Source organism: Marmota monax, unplaced genomic scaffold (assembly GCF_021218885.2).
Source record: "Marmota monax isolate L192 unplaced genomic scaffold, Marmota_monax_Labrador192_F-V1.1 WCK01_AAM20220418_F8-fsc00024, whole genome shotgun sequence".
Taxonomy (NCBI): domain Eukaryota; kingdom Metazoa; phylum Chordata; class Mammalia; order Rodentia; family Sciuridae; genus Marmota; species Marmota monax.
In genome coordinates, this window is record NW_026695224.1 from 9,525,170 (window position 1) to 9,553,140 (window position 27,971).

At 44.6% G+C, this 27,971-nt stretch overlaps 1 protein-coding gene across 3 annotated transcripts in view; it reads right to left on the reverse strand.

Moving 5' to 3' along the window:
• The window catches only part of Ces5a (carboxylesterase 5A), a 36,945-nt gene extending 16,607 nt beyond the window's left edge, over positions 1 to 20,338 (reverse strand). For 2 of the 3 annotated variants that reach the window (XM_046435256.2, XM_046435254.2), the window contains exons 1-10: positions 20,266 to 20,338; positions 19,024 to 19,228; positions 16,422 to 16,560; positions 15,286 to 15,419; positions 12,618 to 12,771; positions 10,510 to 10,614; positions 8,383 to 8,487; positions 6,954 to 7,094; positions 4,900 to 4,968; positions 1,712 to 1,859 (exon numbers count right to left, since the gene is read on the reverse strand). In XM_046435256.2, coding sequence (XP_046291212.2) covers positions 1,712 to 1,859; positions 4,900 to 4,968; positions 6,954 to 7,094; positions 8,383 to 8,487; positions 10,510 to 10,614; positions 12,618 to 12,771; positions 15,286 to 15,419; positions 16,422 to 16,560; positions 19,024 to 19,228; positions 20,266 to 20,338 — 1,273 coding nt within the window. Of the gene's footprint in view, positions 1 to 1,711; positions 1,860 to 4,899; positions 4,969 to 6,953; positions 7,095 to 8,382; positions 8,488 to 10,509; positions 10,615 to 12,617; positions 12,772 to 15,285; positions 15,420 to 16,421; positions 16,561 to 19,023; positions 19,229 to 20,253 lie in introns of all 3 variants that reach the window. The other variant, XM_046435255.2, reaches the window with a different exon arrangement.
• Between the last annotated feature and the right edge of the window lie 7,633 nt (positions 20,339 to 27,971).

Genomic DNA, 27,971 nt, shown 5'->3' on the forward strand with positions numbered 1-27,971 from the left:
CTTCCAATACTAACATACTACACCATAAATATGGGTTATTTAAGACCACTGCCTTGCTGTGTAGCAGGGGGTGCTTCAAGAGTAAGTGAAAATGACATAAAACTCTATTAACGAGACGTGTGGGTTTGTGTCTTAATTAAATATGCACCTGCTGTCTATAAACTCTTTGTAGAGTTCTAAGAAATATTAACCCAGACAGTCCTTGCCTGTTATTCACTAATTTTGTGGGGGAATGGGCTTTTGAAATTCTGTACTCCCCCATTTTTACTGCCATCATTAACAGCATCTTTGGACAAGCAATCTAATTTTATTTTAGTTTAAGTAAAACTTTAGCTTATATATTTGGATTTACAATTCATCTCCAATTAGTTTTTATGTATGGAGTGAGTTAGGAGCTGTGATTCACTCTTTCTTTCACATATATATCAAGTTATTCCAGCTTCATTTTGTTTTTGTTTTTTGTTTTTGGTAGGGATTGAATCCAGGGGCATTAACCACTTAGCCACATTCCCAGCCCTTTTTATTTTTTATTTTGAGACAGGATCTTACTAAGTTGCTGAGGCTGGCCTTGAACTTGCAATCCTCCTGCCTCAATCTACCAAGACTCTGAGATTGCAGGTGTGGGCCACTGCACCCGGCCTCAGCTTCATTCTCGTATAAGAGAGAGTTTTCTAGACTCCATCCTATTTGTCTATCCTTCAACCAGTACCAGACTTTCTTAATTACTGTAGCTCAAAGATAAGTCCTAAAATCAGGTGAATTATATGTCCTTCAACTGGATTACTCTTTTTCAAGATTGTCTTGACCATCCTTGTTGCCATATAAATTTTGGAATGAGTTTATTTCTCTACAACTACTGGAAAGACTTTGATTGATATTGGGATTACATTGAGTTTATAGATCAATTAACCAGGTCTTTACTCCCTTGTCATTCCATCCAGGTAGTTCTCCTCCAGGTTACCAGTGACCCTCATGTCTCCACATTCAGCAGTCAATTCTCAGTCTTCATCTCACTTGTCACCTTAAGAGAGCCCCGTGCCACAGTGGCCTCCCACAGCACCATGTCACTGGTGACCCCTGACCTGCTTTTCTTCCATAACATTTATCACCATCTAACGTTCTCCGCATGTTCTCATCTATCTGTTACAAGTCTCCTTGTTTTGTGCACTAAATCTCCAGGATATATATAGAACAGGGCCAGGGAAATAAGAAGCCCTTGAAAAGATTTGTTTGAAAGGGAAGGAAGAGAAAAGAAAGAGAAGGAGGGAGGGAAAAAAGGAAGAAAGGAAGGATAGAGGGAGGGAGGAGGGGAAGCAGAGAAGGTTTGCCCCCACCATACCATCATCTTTCTGATTTTCCCATTACTCCTTATGGCTAAAATGTTTGTAAAAACAATTCCAGAGAGAGAGAAAAAAAAAACCTAGGGCTGAAACCCAGAAACCCAGAGCATTTATAAGGAGATGGAAATTTTCTACATGATCATGAAGAAGGGGAAGGAATAGAACAAGAACTGATCAGTGCTACCAGGCTCTGTGAGGCAGGGGAATTGCAAAAGTCAGGGAGGTATGGTTCCATCACAGACATACCAGAGAACTTCCCTCCGTGAGGGAACCAGGAGCAGAGCAGGCAACTGGTCAGGAGACAACACAGAGCCCTGTGGCCACAGGTCTTACTGGGCTGTGTGCCTGGAGGGTGCTGTTCAGAGACTCACCTCTGTGATATTGAGCCGTAACTATAGCAGGGACCACAAAGAACACATCTCCAAGCAAGTCCAGGAGACTGTCTCGGATGTCAAGCAGGGAGTTCTTGTCATGGAAGTATTCTTTAGACACAGTGTACAAATATTGGGTAGAGATTTTCTGTAAAAAGTCATGGTTAGAGGAGATCCGGGTCAACAGAAATGGCTGACACATTAAGCATTGCCTGGGCAAGCATCATTCAGAATCATTGCCTCATTGAATCCATGTAGCCCTCCTATGATCCCAGTATCAAAATTAGCTTCATTTCAGAGAAGGAGACGGACACTAAGGCAAAGTGGTTGGTGGAACCATGATTCCTCTAGAAGTCTATTTGCACCCAAATACCATGCTCCTAACCACAATACACATGCCTCTCTTTCATGTTTCAGAAAGAGTGACTCCTGAGCAAAACGAGCTACATCAATTGTGGGGCTTAGTGCAAAATGAAAATATGGGTAACCTTGTTCAAAAATTACTAACAAGTTCTACATAGCAACAGCGGAGCACTATATCTCATGGAGGACCCTTTTGAATGCAAAGCCTTTTATGACTACACCTGCCACACATCCAGGAAACTGGCCCTGCTCCTAGGACCAGCACTGCCTCTAGCCCTTTGCCATTTTACCTGAGCTAGATAGTCTTTTGAATGTATTTGAAGGATTGCCTGAGATGTGAAGACAAAAGCATGCTCTTGGCACAAAGTGGGTCTTCAGATCTGCTGGTTCCCCTGAGACTCATAATTGAGTGCTTAGCACAGCATTTGATGCCTTCTTTGACCCGAAACCAGCCTGCCTCGGACTTCTCCCTCTCAACTTGCCCCAAGCACAAACAGTACAAGGTGGAAAGTAAACTTTCTGAGGATTCAAGGGTCTCTCTCATTGACGATGCTTGGGGGGGGGGGGGGTCTGGTGCTCTCTGGGATGCTGGACAATTTGCTGCATGTTACACTGCTACCAATAATTCAGTGGCATGACCCTTGGTAGTTTTCTTTGGAATTTAGAGGAGAGGCCACATATAACACATCTGGCAGTTTTGCTCAGAATCATTTATCAGGTCCTCAGAGAGATGATCGTTTTTAATCTAGCCTAAACTGAGGGTGGGCTCTGCAGCCGATGTAGGCTGCCATGAAAGGAACTGGCCACTTGAACCATATAGCCAGCAGACCTCAAGGTTCTGGAGACATCCACAGTGGGTAGAGAAGCTGGGTGGAGCCTCCGTTGAGTCCCCACAGACTCTCACAGTGTTATGCTTTGGGTATGAGGTGTCCCTCCAAAGCTCACATGTGAGACAATGCAAGAAGGTTCGGAGGAGAAATGATTGGATTATGAGAGTCTTAACCAGATCAGTGAATTAATACATGATGGGATTAACTGGGTGGTAACTAGAGGCAGGTGGGGTGTGGCTGGAGGAGGTGCTTAAATTGGGGGCGTGGCTATGGGGTATATACTTTGTAGGTAGAGAGTGGAGTCTTTCTCTGCCTTCTGATGTGAGCTGCTTCCCTCCGCCACACTCTCCCACCATGATGTTCAGCCTCACCTCGAGCCCCGAGGAATGAAGCCAGCCCTCTATGTATTCAGACCTCTGAAACCATGAGCCCTCAAATAAACTTCTCCTCCTTACAGTTGTTCTGGTCAGATAGTTTAGTCACAGCAGTGAAAAAACTGACAAAGACACATAGCATCCAACCCTAGGGTTCTGAGCAAAGGCTATATCGTCTGCGTCAGAGAACTATTTACCATTTACAAAGCAGCTCCTGCATTCTGGCAGGCTTAGGAGAGCCAGCACACCTTTCCCTTCCTCTTATACCTTCCCACAAAACCTACTCCATGCCCCTGGGACTTGGCTCGAGATACCATCTCCGCTTGAAATGTCCCCCTTCTCCAGCATTCCCCTGCTCTAAGAAATGGATAAATGACCATCTCCTCCATGAGGCATCTGCAATCTGGCCAGAGAAATTTCACCATCCAACTTATATTTTAAATATCTCTCAAACCAAACTTAGTCTCAGTTCTCATTATCAGACAGCCAAGAATCCTCAAACATCCCTCGCCAAGGCCTTAGGGCCTAAGGGATTTCCTGCCCCCTATAACCTGCCACTTAGTGGCCAGAAGGCACTTTCTAAAGTGGAAATGGAATCACTTGCTTTTCATTCTGCTCCCAGACCTTGGGAGGAAGTTCACCTTCCTTCTCAGCTGCCAACAGCTTCAAGCCTCCTCGCCTGCTGCTGTCCAGCCCTCAGCTGATCTCTGCATATCCCTTAGTTTCTGGGTGTTCCTCGGGGATCCTCCCAAGCTCCTCTTACCCATGACCCTTTAAAATTCTTCTTTTCAGTGGAACCCCTTATGGGCACTAAAAGACTCAGGCTCTGCTCTTCTTATGCACTGTCGTGTCCGTGCACCTGACATTGCACCCCAGTGCCTAGGGAAATTCCGGGACATGTCAATAAATATTTGTTCCATGAATCAGTGAATGAAATGAATCAGCACTGAGTATATGCTAAATAGACATTTACAGAAAGAAGGAAGTTGGAAGGAAGGAGAGAAGAGAGGAAGGAGGGAGATATGTCTCTACATCCTAATGTCTAAAGTAAGATGTGACGCTTCCATGTGTTACTTGAGTGAATGATTGAGTAATAAATGAATGAATGATTCAATGATGGTATGGCTGGAATACAGCATAATACCTAGAGAGCATGCAGTAAATATGGTTCCCTAGTCCCATGTGGGTTTCAGAATTCAGAACCTTTTAAATTTTAGATAGATAATACAGTACTTATGCAGTGTGTTATGCAACATGCAGGGGTGGAGGGCAATACCCCAACACCCACATTAGTATGCCCACATAGAAACATGAATAGTAAGATAAATACAGTGAATGAACATATTGGAATAGAAAGCCTTGGCCACAGATGAGTCTAGGTCAGGTTTAGCCTATAACCTGCCATTGAGTTATAAAAAGCCTTTGGATTTTTGGTGCCCTTTGGATTTGGAGAGTGTGGATAAGGGATTTGGGGCATATACTTAGTAAAGTTCTGTTGAATAAATGAGTGAATGAGGAATATCTATATGCCAATGTCTATGCTCTAAGAATGTTTGTGCAACATTGGGATGAAGTTCCCAAATGGATTTCTGGAGAGCCACCACCATCCCAGTTCACTTACCAAGAAGGATTGTATCAAGTTAAAGGCATGAGTCTTGTTGGAGCCTTGGAGGATGTCAGGAGTGTCCAACTGAGGAGAGAAGCAGAGTGTCTTCTGTGAGCCATTGGGTCTTCCAGAAGTAAATCGGTTTATTCAGGACCGGGACACCTGACTCTGATGGAGTGGGAAGAGCAGGAACCCTCTCACCCCCAGGAGCTATGTAGCAGTCTTGGTGAGATATATAATTAATAACTTCTTCTTCTCCTCACATTTGACGGCCATTCCCTGTCTTACTCAGGTCCTTACGGGGCCCTAGTGGCCACTCTGTAGAAAAGTCCCTGTTACAAACTGAATTTATTTTATCCCTCCTCAAATTCATATGGTACCATTCTGCCAACACCTCAGTACTTGGCCATATTTGGAAATAGGACCTTTAAACAGGTGCTTGTGTTAAAATAAGGCTACAACAGTGGGACCTCATACAGTCTGACCAGGTTCTTATAAGAAGTGAAATTCAGACACACAGAGATACAGGAAATTGAACACATGAGACAAGACCACAGGAGGACAAAGTTAGAAAGCAGACATCTACTAGCCAAAGAGAGCGACCTCAGAAGAAAGCAAAGCCACTGATACCTTGATCTTGGAACTATGAGATACATTTCTGTTGTCTAAGCTACTGAGTCTATGGTTATTTTGTTACAGCAGCCTGAGATGACTAATACAAGCCACAACTTGGCTTTGACACCAAGTTCCAAGAGAAGTCAGAAAATCTCAAAGCTAATGGTTTGTTATTCTCCTTCTAAAGACCTGTACAGCCAGAGCCTCTGAGAAGCCACCAGTGGGAGGTAGTCAGCGTGGTGGTTGAGAACACGAGTGCTGTGGAGCCAGACAACCTGGATTTGAATCCCTCCCTTGCCATGTACCTGCTGTGAACCTGGGGACTGACTTAACTCTTCCTGCTTTAGATGCCTCGTTTATAAAGATGGAGATAGCAAAGTCCCCGCAGGACAGAGCTGTGTTGAGTACTGAGTAAGCTGATATTTATAAAGCATTTTCAAGGATGTTTAGTATGTAGCAAGAGCTTTGTGTAATTGTTTGTTAAATGATCATTTCCTGGCAATAATACAGCTTAAAACATCAGGGGGTAGAAATACTGTTGACTGATCAAATGAATTTCCTTGGTACCTTTTCTGTTGAAAATCTTGGGGGAATGATTCACCAGGAAGATATTTGTTCAGGAAACTCAGGGAACACCCAGTGTGTCATTCAACACATCCACAAACATATTTTATATACTAAAACTCCTCAATGTACACTAAGGAGCTGGGATTTGGTTTGGGAGGGTTACCTATGGTCTCCATCAACCAGGAATGGGTTTAACTGCAAGTTTATATGGAATATTTATACCCATGTAGGCCCTTGGGCTCTGTAGATATGGGTACCAATTCCCATTCCATCACCAGAACAATTCCAATAGCCAGCATTTACTGAGCACTTACTACATGCCAGGCTATTTGATGTGTACCCGTGAGGTGAGTCCTAAAATTAGCCCTAGAGATGAGAGAACAAATGTTTAAAGAGGCTGAGCAATTCACCTAATGTCACAAAGCAGATAAGCAGAGAACTCGGCATTTAAAGACAGGGCCTACATGCATAAAAATGATGCACCACTGGGTTCTTACAGGACTCAGTTGGCTCTCAAGAGAGCAAAATGTAAAAGCAAGTCCACCTCATTTACTTGGCCCTTCTGCACGCAGCCAAAATTTCCCTTTCTACTTCTCTACCCTGTTGTAACAAAGCCAGGGAGACCAATGCAAAATACTAGCACCATACTGTTTGGACTTTTCATCCACTGAAATTATAAACTACATAATCGTCTCTCATTTATATTACCCAGCACCTGGTATTCTGTCATAGCAACCCAAACAGACCAAGAAGCCCTCTTTCAGGCAGAGGGAAGATTTTCACCAGGTACACGGTGATGGGCTATAGCCCTCATAACACTGTGTGTCATCTATGGAAATGCCAGCCACTGCTGAGGTGGCTACAGGGAGGACAGCCAGGATTCTCACCATGGGCAGCAGGAAGCCACACTCGTGGTTATTGACTCCAATGATAGAAGGAATTGCTTTATATGTTTTGCGAATCAGTAGGTCTAGAGGGTCTTCAGGAAAGAATTTACCATCAACCACTCGAGTGAAATGTTTTGCTTTCTGCAATAAGAGAAGAAAAATCAGCATCTATTCATGTTCCCAAAATCTGCTGTCCCCAAATCCTAGCCACACTAAATGGATCCAGTCAAGGAGTGGTCAAAATGCATGAAAAGAAAAGGAAAAAATTGGCCCAGTCCAATGCACTAGTTTCCGATCAGCCCTGCCACTTTCCTAGGCAGAAAGGCTGAACTTTTCTATTTTTTTTTTCTCATCTACTAAATAGAAATAACAATAGTATTTAAAACAAATAATGACTTCGTACAGGATTTCTCAAAGTGTGGTTCTTAGACCAGTGTTATTGATATCATCTGGGAATTTGTTAGAAATGCAAATTGGCAGGCCTCACTCTGGGCGTTTCACTTTGGAGGTGCAGCCCAGCAAACTTCTTGTGGCAAATCCTCCCAGTGATTCTGAGGCATAGCCAAATTCAGTGGGCAAAATGGGGAGGGATGGGAATAACCTGGACAGTAGGGATTGGTACAGCCAACTTCCTGAGACCTCAAAGCACTGTGCTGTGGACAGGGCAGATATTTCTTGGGTCTCAGAAAGCAACAGCTGACTGTGTTCATAGCTTTGTTTGTTTGTTTCTGTTTTGGGGAGTCAGGCAGAAAAGAACACATGAAAGAGCCCGATAGCATCAGGTCAAGGATGTATTACCCATTCGTGGGCTCTAGCATGCAGATATTCAACACATGCCAAATAATTAACATGTATTTGAATTTGACAGATGATCACCTTGATCTTTCAAGGACTAGCAAAGATTATCAAAATTGGAAGGGACATAAAACATCATCTAGTCCAGACTTTTCCATCCAGTGATGGAGAGTTTGCCAACAGTCAGCCAGACCTGGCTTGAATATTTTCAGAGCTGGGCACCTCCCTGCCCAGGAGCCTGGTCCTTTTACAGACAACTGAGGTTTTAGAAAATTCTCAGTTATAGGAAACCAAAATGATTTGGTAATCGACTCCAGCTCTTGAGGTCGACTTTAGCCTCTAAAAGCACGTGGAACACGAGTGGTCCATCTTCCCAGGCAGACACCTTCAATGTCTTAATGATGACCCTTGTATTTTGCTGGACCTTTTCCAGGCTAAGCAGTACCCTGTCCCATCAAGTTCTTTAAGTCACCTATACGTGTTCTATACCCCACATTGTTCTTTACAGTTATTACCACGAATTCCCACTTTTTTTTTCCAAGTCCCAAATCAAAATAAATAACAGAGGGGTAGGATTTTCCATCACTTCATTCAAAGCACAATCCTACCCTGAAACTCGCCCCTCCCTCATTACCTGGCTGAGATTCAGCAACTCCTCAGGGGATTTTGCCCTGAGGCACTTCAGTAGGGCCTGGGAGTCCGAGGCATTGGAGCCACAGGCTTCTGCAATGATCTGCATCTATTTCCAGAGAAGGAGCAGGTCAGAGTATGGCACTGAAAGCATCCACCAAAATGAAAGTTGGAAAGTGTCTTCTGACCAGCCTGCTGCCCTTCCCCAGCCCCACACATTTATTTGGAAAGTATCATTAAGTGTATATTTAGTCTCTGGCCTGCACTTCCTGTCCTCTTTAGCAAATACCAGAGATGGAGACTGGGATTTGACAGCCCATAGCCATGGACTGGAATCAAGGTTCCTGGTCCACAGAGAAGTCAGTCTTGTGAACTCAGCTGCACAGGCACTAGGCCCCAGATGGAGCCAGGAGCCCCAGGATTGATGCGTGATTTTGAAAGCTCCTTCGTCATCAGCTGAGGCACCATTCTAGATGAATGCTTGGCTTGTCAACTCTGCTCAAGCCCCAGCTACCCGCACAGCCTGCAGCTTCTGGGCTTTTTCCTGTCTCTGCAGACCAGAGTCACTCCTTCTCCTCCTCCTCCTCCTCCTCCTCCTCCTCCTCCTCCTCCTCCTCCTCCTCCTCCTTCTTCTCCTTCTTCTCCTTCCTCCTCCTCCTCTTCTTCTTCTTCTTCTTCTTACTTTTTTCCATGTTTTGTATTTAAAATTTTGTGTTTGTTTCTATTTACTTTTATCCACTCACTCTTTCTTCAAGGCCCAAGTCCTTCCTCTTGAAATGTCTTTTCTGTCAGACCATTGCATCCCCCGCAAACCCCTTCTTCCCACAACCTCCTGTCACCCCAGGGATCCCCCCACTTCCTTGCCTAGCTCATTGCTAACCACCTTTTTGCCCTGTCATTGAATCCTCCATAATTGTAGAATTTGTCCTTGCTTATTCTTCTAGGAGTCATGGATACTCTGAGAATTCAAAGTAAGCTGCAAACACTTTCCCAGGGGAGAATGCACAAGCGTCTAGAGTCTTCATACTATTGAAGCATTCAAGGACCACCTCCCACACCTACCCACAGATACCAGGTTAAAAAAAAAATCTGTAATAAAAATATCAGCCTTCTCAAGTTTTATATGTCCTTTCCCCACTGATAAACCCACAGGGCCTTGGGAAAATAGTAGGCACTCAATCAATGTTTCATAAATGAATAAATATATGTGAAAACTGAAATTAACTGTGTCAAGAGTATTTTCACAATCTTGTGATTCCACATTTCTGTGTTTTGAGTTCACTGTTATTGGTTATGTGGTATTTAAGAAAATGCGTCCTATATGTCAGGCACAGTGGTACACACCCATAGTCCCAGCTACTTGGGAGGCTGAAGACCAGAAATTGAGTCCAGGAGTTGAAGACCAGAAATATCCCATCTCAAAAAATATATAAAAATAAAAAGAGACATGCACCTCTAAGATGATTACTACTCGGGAACAGCTCCGTAGCCTGGTGTTTGATTAATGTGTGTTGAATGGACCAGTTCATCCAATCACCCCTTCGTTCATTCAGCAAACATTTTTGGTTGCTTAGTATATACCAAGCATTATGCCTGAGGCATGAAGGACAGAGAAACCTTGTTCTTCAGGTCCTTACTGTATAGTAGGAAGCTAAGACAAGATGACAGATAGCAAATATTGGGGGCATATGCCCCACCTCACCCCCTTCAAAATCCCATGCCCAACACCAATGGTCAGTCACAGTGTTATTTCCCTTTGAGTTGGAAACAGCCTCAGAATCTTTCTTAACACAGTAGTCTACATTGCCATTCCCTATAGAGTAGAGTAGGTATAGAATATGATCTGCATAGACTCACAAAATTGAATTATGTCCTCAGGGAGAGAATAGTGGACAAGATGTGAGACCTGTAATACACATACACACACACTCAGGTGCGACAGTGATATTGCATTCAGTATCTGGATCCCTTTGCTGCTAAGCCAGGTCTTCCATGGAGAAACAGGTCCCACTGAGGCCAGCACAAGGTCCTTGGGCATGGCCCATGAGGAAAACCAGGTGCACAATTAGAAGGTGGCTTAACATACACCAGATCTTAAGCTGGGGGCAGGAGGCGTTTACCATATACCTACATCCTCCTTCCTCTCCACATCCTGGGACTTCAGGTATGGGATGATGGCCACTCCACTCTCCATGATGGCTCTGTGGAATAAGCCATTGCTCATGGGGGACAGAATCTGGAGAGAGAACACAGGAAATGCAGGGAAGATTATCCTGGGGATCCTCACCCATCCTGCACACCATCCATCCCTCCTGAAGGGCTCTAACCTCAGAGTGGGAGAAAGAGCCCTGGTGTCAGACTCAAGAATAGATGTGAAGCTTTGGGCAAGTTCTTTAACCTCTCTTGGGCTCTGGCTCCTCATAAACATTTCAAACATTCTAGTACATGAGTCCCAGCTCCTTTACTTCCCAGCTTAACTTTAGACAAGTTAAGAATATTTCCAAGTACTAGTTTACTCCACTGTTGAACTGGAGTTGAAATTGAGCCTAGATCACAGAATTGTTGTGAGGAGGAGGGGAAATAGACAATTTAGAAGTCTTCATGCAGTGCCTGGTCCAATTTCACTCATGAAGGTGGTTGTTATCCTATAGGTAAAGTTAGGTTAATCTTGTCTGCATTAAAAGGCAACTTTGAAGATATAAAAATAACTTAAATATTGTCAAGGGCTATACAGCAGAAGCTTTCTTAACCCACTGCCATGTAAACAATTTCTGTAACTAATTTATGCCAAGGAAATGCTGGCCACTCAGAGCCAATGGGCCTTCTTCTAGCACCTCTGTATGTTTCTGTTTGCTGAACATCAGGTGTGTTTGCTTCCAAACTTGTTTTGTCAATTGCACTTGTTATTCTAATTACGTAATCAATGAGCTCTCATGGAAACCATTTGGCTACACAAGTAAAAAGAAGACATTATATTTGGGAAGAAAACCTTAAAAAGATGAGTGGCCAAAAAGTATCTCTGTCACCCTAGGTGTAGACAAGAGAAGAGTAAAATCGTTGGGAGGAAGTAAAAAACCTCCCGAATGTGCTGCTGCAAGACTACTTTGCCAACATCTTTAAGCTTACATTCATTGTTAATAAATGAAAACTGCATACACCTATAATCCCAGAGATTCAGGAGACTGAGGCAGGAGGATTGCAAGTTTAATCAAGATCCTGTCTCAAAATTAAATTTTAAGAAGGGCTGGGGATTGTAGCTCAGTGGCAAAGGACTTGCCCAGCCTGTATGACATCCTGGGTTCAAAATCCAATATAAAAAAAATAATAATAAAAATCAAAGAAACTGCCACTTCAGGGCATGAACTCTGCAGGTGGCTCATGCAAGAGGAACTCTAGTGAGCAGACCATCTCTGAAAAGATCAACCCTAGCTAGGCATGGTGGTGCACACCCATAAGCCCAGCAACTTGAGAGGCTGAGGCAGGAGGTTCTCAAGATCAAGGCCAGCCTCAGCAACTGAGTGAGACCCTATCTCAAAATAAAAAAATAAAATGGGGCTAGGGATGTAGTTCCGTCATAGAGTTCCCCTGGATTCAATCTCCAGTACTGCAACAACAACCAAAATCATAAATAATAATAACAGCACCCTGAATAAAATCATTGGTGAGGGATGTGCATTTTTGTCTTTTCAATTAAAATAAAATGTTTATAGGCATCTTTTGTAATTTCATGCTTAGCTCTGTTTTTCTACTGAACAATGCTATGGTTTGGAATATGGATGGATATGGTGTTGGAAGCTTGGTCCCCAGTGTGGCAGTATCAGAAAACTGGTATCATATGGAAGCTTTCAGAGGTGTGGCCAGGGGGAGGTCACTGGCAGCCCTGCCCTTGGAAGGGATTAAGTCAGTTCTCACCAGAGGGTTGCTATAATGGAGCAAGCCTGACCCACCAAGCTCTCTTGGCTTCCCGGTTTTGAGATGTAAGACTTCCTCCTACATGCGCTTCCTCCATGATGTGATGCTGTCCACCACCCTTCCCAAAGGCCCAACCAAGGGGGCTGCCTGATCCTTCATTTTGAGCCTCTGAAACTGTGAGCCAAATAAACCTCTTACTTTATACAGTAGCCTGTCTCTGGTAGTTTGTCAAAGTGAAGGCACCAATTAAATTTAAGTCAGTCCTTATCCTCGCTCTTGTAACCTCCTCCACCAAGGTTTACTCAAGTCACAAAGCAGAAAACTCACCAGGCCAGAAACACTTATGGCTCCAGCTGACTCTCCAAAGATGGTCACAGAGCCAGGATTCCCACCAAAGAACATGATGTTCTCCTGGATCCAGGACAGAGAAGCCACCTGGTCTTTGAAGGCCCAGTTCCCTGAGGCATGCTGGTCCTGAGTGCTGGGGGGCAAGAGGCAGAGTGAGAGTCTTTAGTCGGCCACTGGTTCTTGCAGCCCCAAGTTCTCAGAGAGCCTGTGGGAGAAGCTGGGGAAACCAGGCCTAGTCCTTATCCTTTGTTGGGATTTGGGTTTCTGTGAGAATCTGATGAAGACTATGCACCCCAGGAAAAAAGAAACATACAATGTTGAAACATGATTCCAGAGAATTCCTAGGTTCCCCTGAATCCCTGGAATCCAGAAGATTCCCCACTGCTGAGATGGATCTGTACCAATTGTTCAAGGTCTTCCTGGGCACAGAGATTCCAATGAATGACAAAGTTAGTAACAATAATGGCAATCACCACAGAAGCAGGGTATGTCTGACACTGTTCCGTGGGGTTTGTGGCTAATTCTGGTCACAATCTGAGAGGCAGGTAGTTCTGCATCTTTTCCTCTTTGCCTCTCTGGGCCTTCTCTGCCCTGTTCCTAAAAGGCTGCCCTCTAGGACTTGCACAGGCCAGACTCAAGCTGTGTGCTACCAGTGGAAGGCTTTGACAGGTGCCTGAGGGTGCAGTGGAGAGATCTGAACGTTCTCCACACCACTCTGTTCCCTCCGCATCTGGGGGGTGCCTTGGGCAGTGGCCACATTTGTCCACAGCCAAAGCTCATGCTAATTTTCTTTAATGAAATGTGGGAGCCTGCCATCAGGATACCGATGGATACATAATCTCTCTCAAACAGACTAGGAAATTCAGGCACCGAGGTTAAATCCCCTTGCTAGAGAGAGCTAGGACGTTGGAGAGTTGGGATCTAATGAGTCTGGCCCCAGAGTCCATGCTCCTAACCACGCCCCATGTCGCTGCCCCTGCTGCCTGTTTCCCAGAATGAATGAACAACTCTGAGGGGATTGTTCTGAGGGTACAAGGGAATATGCCACAGAACCAAAAGCATCCATGCAGTGCACACGGGAACCTGAGCAATCTCAGAATCACTTTTTTCTCCCCACTATTCTCCAGTCCCCTGAACCGATCCCCCCTTGGGTTCCTTTCTCTGCCCATGACCTCTGGGATGGTTCTTCCTACACCTGCTCACTCACAGATCTCTCCAAGCTCTGCAATTTTACCTCCATTCTTTGGTGGGCTCCACATTGGTCTCCATCCCTCCCTTTCTGTGTATCCTGAGAAACATTTTACCTAATGGTTAAGACCTCAGCCTCTAGCACAGGAGTCAGAGCCTGGTCCCTCGTTATCTGGGTGATCTTAGGCAAGTCACTTAACTGACTTAAGCTCAACGTTCCCAGGTTAATAGAAGGGAGAGTAACAGTGCCCGCTCTCTATGATTATTGAGAAGATTGCCAATGACACAGGTGCACAGGGTCGTAAATGTATTTAGTGTGGTTTTCATGATTCAATCTTCTATGGAACTCTTTGCTAAGCAGACTCCCAAACTCTCTTCCCCAAATCCAACTCCATCTTTAAGGCACCTCTCTGCAGAAGCTCCCAAATCCCTGGAATCTCCTTCCTCATTTCCACACCCCCTTGCTCTCACTCTTGGACAATTACTCCTGTGCTGCAAGTGTGGATGTGAGCATCCCTGCATCGCCTTCCCCACTTGCCTATGAGCGTCTGGGGGTAGGATTCATATGTGAATCATTGCTGCCTTCTCCACAGTAGGTGACAGCCACCTCCAAACAGCACCATGGCCCCATCTCTCCCTACCTCTCTTTGCTCACATTGCCTCCTGGATTTAGACTGCTATATTTTAGGCAGGATAATACAGGTGATCAAGAGACCAGTCATGTTCTATCACTTCTCTGTACCTTCATTTTTCAGCTGTCAAATGGCAATAACATCAGAACCTTCCTTGTACTATCATTTTAAGGGTGAGTTGAAATAACACAAGGCAGGTGCATGGTATCCTACCTGACTCACAGGGAGGGTCCAAATACATGGCAGGTATATACACAGGAAAGGAAGGCCAGTGCCATAGAGGAATTATTCTCAGGGGAGCCTTGAAGTGGGGTCCTATGGTAGACACTACTAACTGCTCACACAACTTGTCTGTCTTCCACATCACAGGGCTGAGCTACATTCCACATCTCCCTGGCAGGTGGATGTGGTCCCCAAAGGACTGAGTTCTGCCCAGTGGTATGTGAACAGAAGTGATGAGCGTCACCTTCAGGCTGACCCAGGAAAGCTGCCCTCACGCGATCCTCCATTCTCTGGCTCCATCTGCTGGCCAAGTGCAGATCTGGGCCCTAGAGAATCTGTATCAGAGCCACAAGAAGGAAAGAACCCAGGTGGTCCCTGACTGCCCATGTGGAAGGATGTCTGTCAATCATGAATATTCACTTGGACTTTACTTGAGATTTTTGATGTTTTAAGCTAAAAAGGCTTGGAGGTTTATCTGTTATAGCTGCTGAAATTACAATGAGGGCCAAATGTGTTCATTCCTCCTAGGTTTTTGGACACTGCTCATGGCTACTGCACAGCTGTCTCTTGAGGATCTGGAATGTCAGTCACCTGCGGAGACTCACCTGAAGAAGCCAAATATTCCCAGCCGGTACTGGGTGGTCACGATCAGCACATTCTCATAGGCAGCCAGGGCAGACCCATCAAAGATGGAGGCAGAGCCGCTCTGGAAGCCACCGCCTGGAAACCACACCATGACCTAAGGAAGAGAGTGGCACACTCTGCTCAGCCACCAGGCACCCACATCCTCTCCCATGAAAGTTGGGATTTTTTTTTCCTTCGGGAATTATGAAGATCTCACTTTTCCTTCTAAGTAGGGTCTGACGTTTTATGTTGATGAGAAAAATTGGGCTCAGGGAGCATAAAACCTTATTCAGATGGTGTTATCACTATTTCTAGAAGTCTCCCTTCCGTTCTCTTCAGTTCATGTCCGAGACTGTAACTCATGGGCAGGAAAAGAGAAGAAAGCCATGGAGGGAAAGTACAGCCAGAAAAGCATGGACCTTGATGCCAGGACCCAGCCCTGCCATGTGTGTGTGCACCAGACTAAGTCACTTATTCACTTCCTGCGCCTCATCTTCCTCGACGTCCTCATGCACTGGGTTATTGTAGGAGTGAAGTGACGTAAAGCGCCATCGGTACCTAGCACATAGGGAGCTCTCACTAGATGCTGCCGTTACTACACAGCAGAATGAGTCTCCCATTGCAGAGCCATGGCTATGGGGAGGGGGGGATCGGTTCGAGGTGTGAAGGGCGTGGCTAAGGGGTGGGTGTGGGTAAAAACATAACAGTGAACCTCCCACCCTACTCCCTTCTACAGGGATCTTTTACATTCTTAAATGATATACTTAACCTGACTGTCTTAATGGAAAACATAAGAGTTGGAAGATGTAATAATCCTCTGTTTAAAAAAAAAAAAATCCTGGGGGGGGAGAATTCTCAAATTAAAGAAAGAATGGTTTCAAGACATGTCTTTCCAGAAGGTTTATGGATCATTCAATACTCAATGGAGAGGAAAAAGAAATAGAAATCCATGGCCAAGCCACTGGCAATCAGAAAAGATGACGAAGTGGATCTATCATTGCAATGACTTTTCAAGACAGTGTGAGGCTAGGTTTGACTCCAGATGCCCCGTCAACCTGCCTGGATCCCAGACCAAGGACCTGCCAGCCGGAGCCCCAGGTGTAGCAGGGAGCCTTACAGGGAGATTGGAGCCCCCATCAGCATGTGCTGGCGCGTAGATGTTAAGGTACAGGCAGTCTTCCGACACTCCAAATTTGGGATAATGCACCTTGAGAAAGTGTTGATGTGATAACAGCCACTCTGTGTTCTGGAAGCACCTTGGAGAAAGGGAGAGAAAAGCCCCCAGGTGTACTATCAGCAGACCCTGCCTAGGAGGGACCAGCAGGGAGGCCTGGCCATCTTCTGTGAGCAAGGCAGGCACCTGGGAGCTATTGGTACAAGGTCCAGTGGTCCTCAACCCCCATAGTTTTCAAAGCAAACTATTATTCTCTTTGATCTGGTCCCTAGGTAGGAAAGCACATTCCGCCAAGTGATTGTACCATTGACCGCACACACCCACCACTGTGATATGGACACACAGAAACACTTAAACTAGCTCAGCAAGTCCCCAGATTGTGGCAGGCAGGACAGTGGGTTGGCTATCAAAGGCTTTGCTCCACAGCTGCTTCTTAATTCCCCAGAGGAGCAAAGGGATATTTCCAGATCCCCCCGAGCAGGAACCAGCTGAGGTAGATTTGCAGGAGGACCCCAGCACCCAGGCTCTGTTCAAGCTCCCTCTGCCTGGATATATCTGCCAGCTACATTCTTCCCTTCCTTTCAGATTCAGGCCAAGGACCACCTCCTCTGAGAAGCTTTCTGAGATTTCTCCAGTTTGACCATAACTTTTCTTTGGAAACATTCACATTCTATGTGTTCTGTCCTAGAACTTGTCCTAGGGTTGTCCATGAACATTATCATCTTTCCCAACTCAACTATGAGCAGCTAAAACCCAGGACTCTGCATTAGTCACCTCTGTACAGATTGAGTGGGATTGCAAGTGTGACTATTTCTACCATACTAAGTGCTCAATTAATATTAGCTGTTTTCTTAATAGAATACTCTACTGTGTGGGTGACGGGAAGCCATCACTGCAGACTACCCCTGGTAGGTGTCTTTGCCTTTTTGTATGTTGCTTATCACAAATTCAGGCCTCACAGTTTTCAACAAAGCTGTCTCCTAGCTTTCCTCAAAGTTTAGCTGGGTTTTCCATGCTCCCTCCACACCCTTCTCTAATCCCTGTAGTGGCTTTGTCACCTTTTCTTTCATCTCCCCACAAAATGTCATTTATATCTCTCCACGACCACCCTTCTTGAGGGAAACTAACAATAGTCCCATACTCACGATTTTTCTGCTTTACAATGGTGCAAAAGTAACATGCATTCAATAGAAATCGTACTTCAGAGCCGGGCACAGTGGCCAGCAGCTCGGGAGGCTGAGGCAGGAGGATCAGGAGTTCAAAGCCAGCCTCAGCAAAGGTGAGGTGCTAAGCAACTCAGTGAGACCCTGTCTCTAAATAAAACACAAAATAGGGCTGGAGATGTGGCTCAGCCCCTGAGTTCAATCCCTGGTACCAATAAATAAATAAATAAGTAAATAATACTTCAGATTGATCGTTTCCTGAGTTAGATATATATGCAGTTCAGCCATGGCAGTGAGCCTTAGCTCCCAGTCAGCCATATAATCACAGTGGAAACAAACCATACTCCTCAGTGTTCTATGTGGCTGAGCTATGACGTCCTGTAGGTTAGATGTTCTCAATGTACCTTTTACTTACGTGGGCTTCCCAGAACATAACCCGCCATCAGTTGAGGAACATCTATAATTCTCTGTTGGCATCCCCAGGGCAATGGAGAGCCAATTACTGAGTTGGTTCTCAATGGATATTAAATCAATGAACCAATGAACAGATGACTTCTGTCTTAATGTTCTCAGTCCCTGGGCCACATGAGGTCATCTTCTGTGGCTTAGGAAGCATCCAGCTCCAACGTATTCCTTTGGCCTGTGACCTTAATGCCAGGAACTAATGTGGTCCAACCTAGAACTTCACAAAATCTGAAGAATCAGAAGATTCTTAGGGATTTTAAAGTCTGACTCCCCACCCAGAAGTTTCACCTCCTCCACCATTAACCTGGTAACGATTATCCACACAAGTTCAAACCCTGCAGCGACTGGGAGCTCCTCACCTTCCAGGCCCTTATGTCAGTGCCATTTATGTGATCGTGATCATCCCACAGGTATCTATGGGCCAGGCATTACATTGGGAACAGTTTTAAATATGTGAGCTAAAATCCCTCTCGTGTAGTTCTTCCCTGACTCCAGAGATGAGGTGAGGTCATTTGGAAACACGTGGGCAGTTTCCTTCTGACCAAAAGACTCAAGGAGCCCACTGTAGCACTTCTAAATTCTGGTTGGTACTCAGAATGCCTAGAGAGCTTTCAGATAGCACATATTTTGGGGTCCAGTTCAGGATGTTCTGACTCAGGAAGTTGGGAAGGGAGACTCAGGATTACATACATTTTTAACAATGCCTCCACTGTTCTGGTGATCACCCAGTTTGGAAGCTCCGAGATTGCTGAAGCAAAGGTTCAGGTCTATGGCCCTCTTTTCCTCCTTCTCATCTTCCTAATCCTCAATGTTCTCCCTTCTTGTCCCCTGGGTTACATGACCTTCATTGCCCTGTCAGTGATCTGCCCCCAAATCCCAGAATCACAGGCCACCTATAGAACTAAGCCTAGTCTTACAATTGAGGGTAGGAGGTGGCATTACGCAAGCCATCCCAAGGACTTGCAGGTTGAGGGTCCATAAATCGCAGGGGTCCCACAGGGGGTGCAGCATAAGGGATCCCAAGGAACACGTTCACAAGCATTTGGCTTCCCAGAACAGAGACTTGCTTCCCCTTGACCCATCCCAGGCTGGTGATCCTCTCTGGCATTTCAGCCATGGCCCCTGAGAAACAGATGGAAAGAATGAGGGGTTAGGTGGGAAGAGTCAGGGAATCGGTCGAAGCCAGGGTCCCCTCGGGAATGCTCCTTCTCCACCCAGAGGCCTACAACAGGAGTAGCTGGATGCCCTCTCCAAGAATCCACATCCTTCTCTTTCTTCCCACCAGAGCACTGACTCAGTTTCCCCTGGAAGCCCATCAATAAGCCACAAAATTTGGGAGGGGTCTCCCTTCTGCACCAAGGCTTTTACTTTCTGTGGGACTGACACCAGCTGGGCTTTGTAGATGCCAGGACCCAGCCAAATCATCTGCCCAAGGTGCCCCGCCCCTTCATCATCTCTGCACCCAGGGCATTGTGGCTGGCATGTCTATGTATCACCTGTACAGCTACAGCTGCTTATTTTTCTGAAAATTAAAAACTCCTTTTAAAGTTTAACCTAGAGGAATCCTAGGTGATAACATCTATAGGATTGTGGTTTTGATGAGTTAGGTGGATGCTGTAGATACATGTTGAAAATAAATATTTGCTAATGAAGAAGAAATACCTCATATGGATGCCCCCTGAAATCAACTCATCCAGTTCTAGATGCTTGAACAGGGCACCTCAGGACTCTGGGTGTGCAAGTGTCTCATTTTCTGCAAGAATTGTGGAGCCGTGGGAAGGAAACTGCCCAGGACTTAGTGAGCAGGACCCGAGTGTCTTGACTCTACTTGTTATGATGTTATCACATTCATGAAAGTCCCATCTTCACAGTCAAGACTCCAGAAGCACAGGTCCCGAACCACATCCCTCCCCAGTTCCCAGAATGATGTGACTCCTTTCAGAGTGTGAACAACCCAAGGCAGGACCAGGGTCTTTCACACTCTACCTGCCCCTAGGATGGAGGCTTCCAGCCTTTCAGCAACACCAGGACTTTGGGGCACAGAGGGCTTACTTACATGGGCCCTCAGAGACTCCTGAGAAATCATTTCATTTCTACAATGGAAAACCATCCCTCTCTCCCATCTTCTCCGAGCCTTCCTCTCCCACTGAACATCTCACCCCTGATAATGGTTGCAAGGATCCAAATGGCCCAAATTAGGGCTTGTCCTGGATATACCCAATCACCAATCATCTGGCTGGCCTGCATGAACTCCGCTGCTGGCTTTGGAGAGCTTCAGATTGGACAAGAAAGGGCTTCTTGATAGTAAGCAGATGTTGAGCAGACAAACAGAGGACACAGAATACATAAAGAATAGTAGCAGAGCAAGATCTCCAAAGGATTTTCACCAAGCAAGACTTTCCTGTTCTGATTTACATAAGAAGCAGTTGATGATTAACTCTTGTACTGGGGAAGAGCATTTGGTAGGCTTTAGACTTTTAGGATCTGGTAAATCAGGGACCTCAAACTTGGCTACTTCCAGGGGCCAGGAAGGCAGAAAAACAGTGAATGAAAGAAGCTTGCTAGGGAAGAACAATTGGGAATGGTGGGGACTGTGGAAAACTTGATAATATATACTTTGTCTAAAGGGGCAGTGACTTCTCAGCTTCAGTAAACATTTGTCTTGTGACAGTGTAGGTGGGTCAATTCAGTGACATCTCTTGGTTTTTAAATGTAGCTTCAATTTCAAAACAAAAAAATCACAATGTGAGCTCAACGTAGCATTTCAAGTGGCTTGCATTGTGTCTTGGGTCAGCCCTCTGCAATTCGAATCAAACCCAGGTTTCCCAGTTTGAATACAGGGATTAGGCCCAGAGAAGTGAACAGGCTCAGAGCCAGGATCTGTTCTCAGCATTCTGGGTACTCATCACGATGTTCTTTCCAATATAAGTTCATGCTCTCGGAAGGATTTGATGGGTGATAGAGAGTCCAGGGAAGGACCCAGAAGCATTACCACTCTACCCCCAGCAGCCCAACAGGCTCCCTGCCTCACTTAGTAAAGGGCTCACAACAGGGCTTTCAAATGCTTGGAGGCTGGACTGGCAGATCCTAATTATCAGGAACACTTGTTGAAAATGGACTCATATGCCCTACCCCCTGGAGATTTGGGGACAGGGTCCTGGAATTTAACAAAGGCAATAATAAGATTGGGAAGCATCAATAAAATGAAGGGACTATCTCTCAAAAGAATCATCTCATGAGATTTTATATGGGGAGCCACAGCAGGCGTTATGTGCCTACTGGATATAGAAGTCTGTGCGTCTAGCAGGGAAGACCTTCCACAATGTCAGAAACAAGAGGCTACGAATGCACTTTCTTAAGGCAGATGCTTCACAAACCTTTGTCCTCCGGTAAATAATCCTCCTTTCCCCAATTCCATCTCTGGTCTTCATACACTGCTGAAAGTTCCACAAATAATGGAAAGAGGACTTCAGAGGAATCTTATCTTACAGGAGAGTTTGATTCTGAATTTGGCAAAAAATTACTTATGGTTTTAATTAACCTTGAAAATCTCTCAAATTTCCCCTGAAACGTAGTGACCAACCGTGATGACAGACCCTATGAAGGATGTATGCGCTAGATCTAAAGAAAGGGATTGTTTATATTAACTGTCTGGATGTTCAAACCATCCACCTTTGAGGTAACTGTGGATCTCTGGGAGTGACCGGATGATGTGTGGTAATTTCTGAAATGTTTCCAGTTTACTTGGAGGGCTTCCTTGTTTAGATTCAGCACTGAACATACAAATATTTTACTGCATATTTAAAGACATGTTAGCCATCAAGAGGATCAAAGACAAATAGAGTTTTTAAAAAATATTTTATTTTTTAACATGTATTAATTGCAAATAATGGGATTCAGTGTGATATTTTAACACATGCATACAGTGCAATGATCAAATCCAGCCTCCTTCATAACTTTTTAGACATCAAAGCACTCAGCTCATTTCCTGATCAGAGGTGGTTAATAATATTTGCTAGACTGGAGCCTAAATCTAGCCTACTAAAACCCACCTACATCCTGGCTTTTAAAAAGCTATAAAGAAGAATATGATTCCTTCCACCTAGGAATGTTCCATTTAAGAATGTTTCATCTGAATGTCCATCTCAGCTTTGCCCATGCTTCCTGGTGGTTCGCAAAGCTTTGTCATTGACCTATCTTCACAATTTATGTCATTTTCCCTACCAACTTGACTATCCATTTGGGTTTTTTAAAAATTTGACCATTTTAAGAAACTATTATCAAGGAAGACTTTATATACCTAATGCAATGAGGATAGTGTTTTGAAGAGAAGAGAAATATGTTCTACATTTCTATACCACAAAGTCATTCCCCATTCCCTGGCAACCATTATGGTGAATTGATAGGGCATATATATAGAGAGAGAGAGGATCCCCAAAACAGACAAGACAAAGTTGAAAATCTGCTTCTTCTATACTATGGATCTTAGAAAAGAGAAGGTAACTGATTTGGTTTACATATGAGATGTCCCCAAAAGCTCATGTGTGAGACAGTACAAGAAAGTTTAGAGGTAAAGGGATTGGACTATGAACGCTTTTAACATAATCAGTATGTCAATCCACTGATTGGGATTAACTGGGTGGTAACTAGAGTCAGGTAGGGTGTAGATAGAAGAAGTGGGTCATTGAGGGTGCGCCTTCAAAACTTGTATTTTACCCTTGTTGAGCAGAGCCATCTCTCTGCTTCCTGGTAGTCTGTCCTGAGCTAATTTACTCCACCACATTCTTCCACCATGATGCTCTGCCTCACCTCAGGTATACAGCAATGGAGTTATATAGAGCACAATGAAGCCTTGGTTACCCAGGAGGAGGTGGCACCAAGGTGCTGACCTTGGGGTCATCTCTTGGGGTCATCTCTGAGCTGACCTGGGGCAGCCACAGCAAGGTAGAAGTAGTTGGAGAAAGATCTGAGAGGATATTCCCACCTCCCTTGGGTCCCCTATTTTTCAGAAGGGAAGCAGACATCACCACATGACCTTGAAAGGAACTTGGAAGTGATTGCAGATCTGCTGGGAGCTGGATGAGGAGGAGGGAATATGGAGTACAGGCTCCAGGAGTGTATATGCTTCCTAGGCTTGAGAAGAGAGTGGAACCACAGCATGACCTGGGGTGGATCATTGTGCTGAAAGCTAATCAGGGTACCGAGGGCCAGTGGGCTTTGATCAAGACAAGAAGACAGACCAGGATCCCATCTTTCTAGAATTTGTCATGTTTTCAGGAACACCAGGCTAGAGGAAAACTTGCTATGGAGACCACAACAATAGAAGAACCTCTGCAAGAAGTGAGTACAGGTGCCCTCTGTTCTTCTACTCATGTGGACACATAAACTACCCCCAACTTGGGTAGCCAGATGCCATCTTGGAAAGAAAAGTTGGTGGAGGAGGAAGCAAATCTGAGAGGCTATGGGTTTATTTGAAAGAGACTGTGCTTCCTTAGTGGGCAGTTTAAATTACTGAATAGGACTGAGTTTACTGGATTGAATTAGATGTAATTATTTACCATTAATCAGAGGAGTGAGGTGTTTTCTTTTTGTCAAATTAACCAGCATTGGACATATATAAAAGAGATACTATCACCAAACTGAGTTTATCTCTTCTACAAAATTGGAATGGAAAGAGGACTGTGGAGGAAATGGCTTCCTAGTTATATATCTTGAATTGCTATTCTGGTTAGTTATCACCTCTGATTATCTCAGATGTCCCTTAATATATAGGGTTTATATTCTGGGAAACATGGATGTATCAGGAAACAAAGGCACTAGCTATCATCTGTGGAATGCCTTATAGGTATCAGACATCAGGCTAAATGCTTTGTATCTGTTGCCTAATTTAATGCAATTAAATATCACAGGGCTAAGAAGAATCATACCTAAGGCTTGAGCCCAGTTTTTCTGCCCTTAAGTTGCAGGATCTGCAATTTGAGGAAAGAGAGTAGGAAATGAAGGGCAATAGGGAAATCAGGGAGGATGGACTGGCTTCTTCTGACCCTGGCTGTGAAAAATCACCCCATCTTTCAGGAAACTAACATCTCTTCCTGGGATCTTCATGTCCCCATCAGCAGCACAGATCAGTGGCCTGGAGAGTCACTGAGAAACACAGACCTTTGATCAACTCTTCCTGTTCTCCAAGATCGCTCTTTTCCCATTGTTTCTTATTAGTTAAGCACAACGTTAGGATTCATTTTGACGTAATTATAAAAGCATGGAATATAATCCGCTCTAATTCAGCCCCCAGGACTTCCTCTTTCACTCCTCTCCTTCCTCCCCCTGTTTCCTTCCCCCTTTGAAGCCCTGGCAGAGAAAACCGAGATAAGAGCTATCTTACTCTAAGGTCTGGTTTGAAACCTACACAAATATACCCCTGCTGATAAGCACAGGAGATCAAAGCGGACTTCTGGATTCTCCTAAGGGGAGGCTCAAGGAAACTTGAAGGCTCAGGGAATGGCAGCTGCCTCACGGAAAAACCAGGCTGGAGGTGGACAGGACAACAGAAGGGTGATGGAAACTGGTCACCTGGAAATGCCCTTCACCCTACGTGGACCCAGAGCTGTGAATCTTAGAGCTTCCTTCTTGTCATCTGTTTCTTCAAAGCCGTCTCACATTTATGTTGAACTCAAACACTGTAACTTGATTTTCTTTTTGTAAAAATTATTGGTGCATCATAATTAAAAGTGACAGTGGGATGCATTACACCACCTTCCCACAGTCCCATAATACAATTTGGTCAGTCTCCTTCCCCAGCACCTTCCCTTCCATCTTTTCTCCTCTGGCTCCATCCTACCATTCCAAACCATCACCTCTCTGCACTCCCATCATTGAAACCCCATGTTGCACCCCTCGCTCTCTCCCACCCTGGCACCATCACTCTCCTAATACTGCACCCACCTCTGCATCCAGGGTTTGTTAATTTTCCTCTCTGATAACATTTGGCTTTGATTATTCATCTGATGAAATCTACTTATCTTTCAAGATCCCACAGAATATCATTTCTTCCATGTGGACCTGCTTACTCCCAAATGTTTGAATCATTCTCTCCTCACCTATTATGCACTGTTTTGATGTCTATATATATACATATATTTTTTTAGTTGTAGATGGACACAATACCTTTATTTTGTTTATTTATTTTTATGTGGTGCTGAGGATCGAACCCAGTGCCTCACAGGTGCAAGGCACGTGCTCTACCGCTGAGCCCTAGCCCCAGCCCTTGATGTCTCTATTCTTAGCAATACCCTAGCCTTGTTTTACAGCTGGTTTAGCCACTGATGATGATGATGACTATGACAATGATAAGGGTGAAATCTTTCATCCCTGTTGCAAAACCTCAGCCCACTTCTGGCGTAAGTCATAGCTGCCTTGGACAGTTCTGTGCAGGCCCAGCCTCACTTTGCTCTGATAGAATACCACCTGAAGCATGTGGGAGCCATTTGACTTTCTCTTTTCTGCCCCCAGGGCCTTCTCCCATGACAAAAGTTCCTTCTGTCTTTGTTCAAGTGATACTGGACTCACAGGACAGTTCAAGTCCCCAGAGCTAACCCTCCACAGAAAGGCATGAGAGCTGGGACATCTCAAGAAGCCTTGCAGGAGATCTAGAGAAATCGGGTTCTCATTGCTTATAGCCGCAGTCTCTGAAATCCTCCCTTATTTGGTCTTCTTCCTCCTACTTCTTGCTTCTTCTTAAGATCACCTCCTGAGTAAAATTACCTTTCTCCTCAAAGTTCTGCTCCAGGTTCTGCTTTCAGGGAATAAAATTAAGTCCATTGGTACTAGAAGGAGATTCAGAAGTCAGACCTTTGTGGAATTCTGAAGTGGGATCAGATAGCACCCTATCACTAGGACTCTCCCTGGTGGACTGGGATGAGTTCCAGATGGAGGAGAAGCACTTAAGAAAACATTAACTCTAGCACTTCAAAGTCTAGAAGCCATGGTAATTCTGAGGATTGTGGTGACGGCTGGCTTTTATTAACCTCTTTGGAAACATTGAAGAAAATAGTAGATCCAGGTCAATCTGCTATCAACACAGGTATGCCACGAAAATCAGTAAGCTCCCTGGCAGCTTTTAAAGACAACCTTGTGAGAGAAGATGGAGGATTAGAGGAAGGATGAATTTCCCAGCACTACCTTAGCTCAAGATTTAAAAAACAGGAAGATTGCTTCTCTGCAAGTTGTGTAATTCACTGAAATTCAACATTGGACAGTAAAAGAAAACATAGAGACACGGAAAGTAGGAAACTTCTGACATAATATAAGAAATGATATGTTGAAGAGCACCAGGTGCGGGTGGTGGCAGCAGCTCCAGGTGCTGGGGGGGAGGAGCACTGGCATATAGAGAGGAAAGCACAGCAGAAAAAAATATGGCTTGGGGAAACTTATAGAGTAGAAAAGGAGGCTGGATATTAATGGACCTAGAGACCGTGGAGAAAGTTGTTGAATAAAAAGCAACCAAAATTGGTCAGCCCACAGGCAAATGGTTCTGTGATAACGACTATCTTCAGGGCAGGAACCATTTATAAAAGCAGTTGCCAGACAGAGGCAGAAGATTGAAAGCACATAAGGAAGTTGCAATCCTGACCCAGAAGTCACCTATCATGTATTCCAGAGTGTGTCTGGAGCAGTGTGACTAAAACAGGTGCAGAAAGAATTGTGAATAAGGTGATCTGGGCTTGGAACACTAAGGAGACAGCACTCTATTGCCAGCATCCCACAAGAGATATTGCCAATAACCAGCTAGACAGGAGTGTTGGCAAGCCCAGGTCTGATCCTGGCCGATTCACACCCATAGTGGTGAATGTGAGGCCTGTGGAGGTGGAGACTCCACTCCCCAATAGTGGAATTTATAGGAAGCCCCTGAGACCTAGACATCTAGCAGAGATCAGCATCTCCCTCGGAACAAGGGATGTGGATCAAATCTCAATACCCACTTGCAGAGTTCCAAAGGTCAGCCAAGATTAAATCCCAGCTGCTGGAACTTCCATTTTAGAACTCTGCCCAGGCCCACTGCAGAAGTATACCACCTGTCAGCACCCGCAGTAATCCCACCCTGCACTGGGAGACGGGAAGCTGAGAGCTACTGCACCCAACGTTGGCTCCTGAGCACCCAGAGGGCAGCTTAGTAAGAAACCCAATGGTGCTGGACTTCACACTCCTGGTCCTTGACCCAAGGATTACAGAGGCTCCCCAACATCAATACAAATAGGGGCACAACAGCATCAGCAATGAAAATCCATCCTTGCCAACAGTTTTTAAAACCTCAGTGGAAAAAGTCCTTTATTTCTCATTAAGAATTTTTAACTATTTTTCCCTATCCCTACCCCCAATCTTTTTATTACTTTTTTTAAAAATTTTACTTCATTTTAATTTTTACTTTTTAAATTCTGTGTGTGTATGATTTTCTTTCATTTTTTTGAGTTTTTAATATATGACAGCAGAATGCATATTATGCACATAGAGCACAATTTTTCATATCTCTGGTTGGATATAAAGTATATTCAGACCAATTCATGTCTTCATACTTGTACTTTGGATCATGATGCCCATCACATTCCACCATCCTTGCTAATCCCCTGCCCCCTCCCCTCCCCTTTATACCCATTTATTACTTAGCCTTGGTTTGACTTTGGTGAGTTAAAATTATCTGTGGGTTTGAATTGTTTGACCTTACATTTCTTTGCTTGTTTCTTCATACCTTCTTATTATCCCTTCTTCACTCTCCCCAAATATCCAAATTTTCCTGTTCCTTCCTCCTCTCTTTCATCATTTTTTTTTATTACTTTTGGTTTTTATTCACTACTTCTTCTTTATAATCATT